General features: G+C 39.7%; 1 protein-coding gene across 1 annotated transcript in view; it reads right to left on the minus strand.

The window, feature by feature from the left end:
- Positions 1 to 2,436: 2,436 nt before the first annotated feature.
- DUXB (double homeobox B) overlaps positions 2,437 to 6,631 on the minus strand; it is a 7,364-nt gene continuing 3,169 nt past the window's right edge. The window contains 3 exon segments of the mRNA XM_049623000.1: positions 2,437 to 2,509; positions 2,511 to 2,825; positions 3,931 to 4,162. Coding sequence (XP_049478957.1) covers positions 2,437 to 2,509; positions 2,511 to 2,825; positions 3,931 to 4,162 — 620 coding nt within the window.

Raw genomic sequence — 6,631 nt, forward strand, 5'->3', positions numbered from 1 at the left:
AAATATCTGTTTTTGTCATTTATCTGGTGTTTTACTTTTTAGTCTGGGAGATAATATGTGGGGAAACAAATTATCAAGTATTTTTGGGAGCACAAATCTAAGCAAGGAAAATGAGTTGGATCTTAATGGTTAATGGCATTGAGCTATGGCTGCATCTGCTCCATAGACCAGCTGTTCAATTCCTAAAGTTAGGATACCTCTCCTTTAATCTGCCAGATTCTTATTCTTTGGGTTTTCTTTCCTTGACTTCTTGAGGCTTGTGCTCTGGGAAACATCATTTCTTACTCATTTTAGCTCTTGAGTTAGACGCCTTCCTCACTATTTTCCACTAACTCCACAGTTGAGCTTTTGAAATTCTCTAGGTCTTAAATAACTTGTACACCTTCATTAGTGGCAGAAACATTTCTTTCTGTCTCCTCTTTGCAAACTGCAGCAGTGGGCTCTGCTCCTGGTATTCGGTTTTCCTTTGTTCCGTATCCCTTTAAGCAGGTATGGTTGCATTTTAAAAGTTTAAGCTGACACTTGGATTGTTGAGCTTTTCTCTTGTTTTGGTCTAAGGCTGTGTGCTGGATTATATGCCCCCTCTGCCTATACCTGTAAGTTGTATTTAATTGCTTGTAACAGAAAACTTCATCTAAAGGACTTGAAACAATAAGGGAAATAAAAAGGGGATGTATATCTTATATGTATAGGAAGTCCTGAGGTAGTTACCTTCAGGATTCTATTTTTCTGTTCTGTTGTCCCTGGCTTGTCTTCTAGGCTGCTTCTTTCATGGTCAAAAGTTGGGTGCAATCTTTCTTGGAAGCCCTTTGATTTCTCATTGGCCAGAAATTTGGCACATGCCCCTTCCTAACTCTTCCTAAATGAAATTGACTGGGTTAACTTAAATCAATCAAAGTCTGTTTTTCTTGGGTTGCAGTTTGTGTAAGCTTCCCTGAGAATGTGACATGAAAGGGAAGGTGAATACCCAAATAAGAGTCTGCTAAAAACTTGTACAAATTCTAGTCACCTTCTCCAGGAATAAGAAGATCCATCCAAGAGTGGAATGTTAATCACTGTTCTCATCAAACCTGGACCTAACCTTTTGAGTTGGTTCAAACAATGCAAATTGATAAAATTCAAAGATGTTTTTATAGCACTAAGGTAAATCCACATACACCTTCATACACCAAAATCTACTTTGAGAGGTATTATCATTTCAGAAGAAGAGAGAAGACTGAAAATTTTATCCCAGTTTAAAAATTTTTTTTTTTTAACATTTATTTATTTTTGCGACAGAGACAGAGCATGAACGGGGGAGGGTCAGAGAGAGGGAGACACAGAATCTGAAACAGGCTCCAGGCTCTGAGCTGTCAGCACAGAGCCCGACGCGGGGCTCGAACCCATGGACCGTGAGATCATGACCTGAGCCGAAGTCGGCCGCTTAACCAACTGAGCCACCCAGGCGCCCCTTATCCCAGTTTTAGATTAACATGTTAGACTAAGTGGTTGTATGGTGTTGCTACTGTATTTTCATTGTGATTTTTTTTTTTATAATGTTTTAAGTAGTCAAAGGGAAAACAATATAAATGAAGAATACTCAGTATCGTGGATTTAATGTAATACATTTAATCGTTCTCTTATTGGTAGATAGTGGGATAGTTTCTGGTTCCCAGTTGAAACCCTCAGAGCTTTGGGGAAAAGCTCACTTTTATGAATTCACATTATCAGGAAATATACTGTCCTTTCATTTTCTGCATGACAAACTAATTTCAAGCTGGCTTTCCCATCTTGCTAGGAAGCAAAAGAGTGCTAATGTGTCAGCACGTAGGTATGTTCTTGCTTGGGTATGGTTATAGTTCATGCAAATTCCAGATTGGTAGACATGGTGATTAGAGAGGAGGTCATGTTTGTCAGTGAAATGCTTTTGTTCAGAAGGATTCAGCAGACCTGTCTACTGGCTTATGGTGCTTCCAGAGGCTGTATGCAGCTTAGAAACCATCCTTTCTTTATTCAATGAAGTGAATATAGAAGATAACCACTGCCCACAAAACAGTTAAAACTGCCTTTTGTGTTTCCAAGTGGTTTCTCCTTCCTCTTGCATTAATCTTGTCCCAAACAGGATGACTTCATTATCCACTGTCCTTTAAATTGCACTGATTTGCATCAAAAGAAGAGAGGTCTGGACCAGGTTCTGAGAATGACTTCTTTTTCTGGAATCTCAGGCCTTGGTAAGCTTTGTAGCATATGGAACACAGCCTGAAAAGCATCTTCACTGAAGCACAGTTGGGGTCCTGGAGGGTCCTCTTTTTGTGGGCCAGGACTCGGAAAATGTACTTGTTCCTGAAAATCTGTGGATAACAGTTGACATAAAGGCTTGAGGTTTCTGCACATTGCTGGTGAGTTGGCCAAGGGAACGAGATGGTTGTCCAGTTGACTGTGCTGCAGATGACTGTCTCAGTGTGTCCCTCCTCCAGGATCCCACTTCGCAATCAGAGTCTGGCAGATTTCATCCCACCATTGCAGAATATATGTCTACCTGCCCCAGATCCTGCAGTTGGTGGTTTTGGTGCTCAGGATGAGGCTGAGAGTAGTTCTTCAACTGTAGTACTTCTGTGTGCTTCAATTCTTTGTGATTCTGGCACTTTTCTTGCTTTGGCGGCCAGAAAGGAGCCTGAGTATCTGAGACTCGCAGAGTTGATGGTATTGGCTGGTAATTCCGAGGAGAGTAGAGAATTCTCTCTGCATAGTCTTTATGGGCTGTACCATCATGACGCTTGGTCCTTGGTTCACACAAGAGACAGGACTCCTGGGATGGGAGAGGAGCAGGTAGAAATGTTTGGTTCCTATGGAAAAAATGGGAGGAAGCAAAATGATGAGACCTGCCTGGGAAAGTGGGCAGATCAATTTGGTGGTGCTGAGCTGTCAGACCTGGTCTTGCGTTTGGACTGTCTGCCAAGGAATTCATGGACTCACTTCTCTGCCTTGGGTATAGAGATCTTTAATTCTGAAACCACATCTCTGTGAAGAAAAAGACCGTGTCATAAGACAAGTGATTCTGGCTCGGTTTCTCATACTATGTAAAGCAAAGGGGCTATTAATACAGGCCCCATTATCAGGATGGGGTGTGCGTGGGTGTGTTTCACGTGAAATAGAACTATTGCATATATATGTCATTAATTACTCTGATTCCTGTGTATAGTGTGTATGTATATATGTGTACATATGAATGTGTGTATACACATACAAACACAAAAACTGAAGTCCTAACACACTTAGCAATCAACTATAGATGGATTGAAACTGGTTGAAAAGGCATATGCTTTAGATTCTTCCCTTTAATTTCAACATTGGATCAGCAAATAAGTTTTCCTGACCAGGTTGACATTTATCTCTTTGCCAACATGTGTATAAGAATCCCAATCTTATATACGTGGTTATAAATAAATCTGATCAAGGATTAATTAACACACTGTACTGATAAAACTATGAATGTGTTTCCTAGTCATGAGCATTTAACATACACTAAACCACTGTCCTCATAACTTTAGAAGGTACCCAGTGAGAGTGATTTTTTTCTTTCAACTGGAGGGCATTGGACTAAGTCTGTAGATTTTTGAAGCTGTCACAAGTTGGTGGAGGGGTAGGTAGGCAGGGTATTTGGTTGAGGCCAGGAATGCTTAAAAATACTGATTAGGCGCAGGACAACCTCATAAGAAAGGAATTATCTGGACCAAAATGACCAAGCAGTGTCAAGCTGTAGAAAACCTGACAGGGTATTCCCAAAATAGATAGTATTAACTTTCATATTTCCCCCCATTTTTGCTGCTGGAGATTCTAAATGGTTATCACACTGACAGAATTCTTCATTTTGCAGGAATCTGACTTGGGATGCTAGATGTTTACCAATCCATACTGTTACCCATGATGATTGTGATAATCTCAGGTCAGTTTTTCAGCAGCCCATCAGAGGGTAATATAACATCACTTACAGGTAGAACATATTTGGTGCCATAGACAGAACTTACATGAATTCTTGATTCCTGAATGTCTCTTATTTTAGCCAGTTTTTTCCTGGTTGTAATATCAGGGAATTGGTTCCTCTCAAAAGCTTAAAGTAGGATATGTGATTGAGGTCCTGTGATGGATGTCCAGTCTTCTCTGGCTGCTTTTGGTAAGTATTCTAAAAGAGAACATGGAACAGAAGGTGTCTTTTAGGACAGTTCTTATATTTGAACTGAAAACTTGAACCTGGGAAGATAATGCTGACACTCCCCTGAATCCCTGAGGTTGACAGAACAGGATGCCACCCTGCTTAGGGCAGCAAGACAAAAGGCCCAGAGCCTTGCGTGTTAAGAACCTGCCTGTCGCAGCCAGCTGTGGGGCCATGCTTTTATTTCTGACGCTAGGGTGCCCAGAACAAGCTGTAAGTGCCTCCTAAGATAATAATTTTTTTGTCGAGAACATGGGCACAACATGCAGAGCCGTTTTCACTTTCTCTGGGATCCACTGAAGAAATGCATTTGGACCAGTGGATTCTTACCTTGAGACCGAGGCAGCTGATTTTGTTCCTGGGTTTCATCTTAAGGAGCATCCAAATTCCAATTGTCTTTGTTTGGATCTGAGGTTTTTAAGTCAAATCTAAGTGGGAGAAGAAGATGTTGAAGTCATGTAACTCAATCTGTGTTGTTCCAAGTATCAAGGCAAGGCAATTAAATTGATTTGATCAACTGCCATTGGGATAATATCCATAAAAAAAGTGATGTATTATCCTAGGAGTTATTATGAGCATACAATTCAAGACAGCATTTCTTTTATGGTCATCCTCATGGTATCCCAAGTAAAATTCCCTGATTTAAGAGACACTGTTCTATCAAAGGAGATCAATATTTTTTTTTCTCCCTTTCCCTCCTCCCATCTCTCTCTCATAACATGTCTTCTATGTGTGGATGTCTTTTCTTGGGCCCTATCATCTCTTCATAAGAAGTACCATTTTATTTTATGTAATAAACACAGAAGAAATACCATTTTATTATATATAATACATATGGAATTGATTGCGAAAAGAATTTCTTTAGATGGGGAGTAAATTAGCCATGGTCCTAGAGCTGTACTAACATTCATCCACATTCCCTCTTATCCCATAATCAGCAATAAGTAAGGAGACTTCTAGGACCCAGTACACCTTGCTGTGAAACTCTTGTCACTAATATAACCAATTGAACTCTTTCTTTGTTTCCTCATTATTGGAGTCAGATTTGCAGTGTACTTTCTAATTAGTTGTTTTATTTTGATAATTTGCAGTAGGAATTAGGGTATTAATGACAACCAATATTTAACAAATCACTCTCATCCAGGCATTGTGCTAAAAGGTTATCTGTTTTCTAAATGAGAATATTTGCAGGTAAGCCTTAAGCACATCACCAGATAGTCCCATAGTATGTACTTTTATTACTGGGAATTGAATAAGCTATCTCTTCACACCCAGAACTAATGCATGAAGAAGAGTAAAACATTTCTCTTCAGCACCTCTCAGACTGAGGACCTTTTAGCCAATGGCTTATTGGAGGCTCTGTGCAGACACAAAACTAGGAACTCATAATTTTCTTCTAAAAGCACACTTTCATTGATCTTCATTGTTTTAAATGCTGTTTGGTATAATTGTTTACAGCTATCGAAGAAATCCAACTTAGTTTAATTTTTACATCAGTACCATTCAAAATAATACAATATGGGATTTTCATATACTTAAAAATTTTTTTAATTAAATTATTTTTAAGTTTGTTTATTTTGAGAGAGAAAGAGCGAGCACAAGCTGGGGAGGGGCAGAGAGAAGGAGGGAGAATCCCAAGCACAGAGCCTGATGTAGGGTTCAAACTCACAGACATTGAGATCATGACTTGAGCTGAGATCAAGAGTCAGATGCTTTATCAACTGCGCCACACAGGCACCCTGTTCGTTTTTTAGTTTTGAGAAACAGTATGAGCAGGGGAGGGGTAGAGCGAGAGGGAGACACATTCAAAGCAGGCTCCAGTCTCTGAGCTGTCAGCACAGAGGCCAACGTGGGGCTCGAACTCATGAACCTTGAAATCATGACCTGAGCCAAAGTCAGATGCCCAACCGTCTGACCCAGACCCCTACTTCATATGTGTGTGTGAAAATCACATTTCAGGTGTTTAAAAAAACCTAGCCTGAAAATTGGGAATTTATGTGAGTTCTTGCCCCACAGTTTCCTCATAATTACGTATTAATCATCATTCTGCAGGATGTATCAGAACATTTTTTTAAGATTTTTGTTTTTTAATTTTTTTTAAGATTTATTTTTGAGAGAGAAAGCGTGAGTGGAGGAGGAGCAGAGAGAGGGAGAGAGAGAGAATCCCAAGCAGGCTCTGTGCTGTCAATGCAGAGCCTGACATGGAGTTCGATCCCACAAGCCATGAGATCATGACCTTTCTCACGTTGGACACTTAACCAACTGAGCCACCCAGCTGCCCCAAAGATATTTTAATTTATTTTATTTTATTTTATTTTATTTTTTAAAGATTTTTTATTTTTATTTATTTTTTCAGTATATGAAATTTATTGTCAAATTGGTTTCCATACAACACCCAGTGCTCATCCCAAAAGGTGCCCTCCTCAATACCCATCACCC

Source organism: Panthera uncia (genome assembly GCF_023721935.1).
Source record: "Panthera uncia isolate 11264 chromosome E2 unlocalized genomic scaffold, Puncia_PCG_1.0 HiC_scaffold_20, whole genome shotgun sequence".
In the NCBI taxonomy this organism is placed as follows: domain Eukaryota; kingdom Metazoa; phylum Chordata; class Mammalia; order Carnivora; family Felidae; genus Panthera; species Panthera uncia.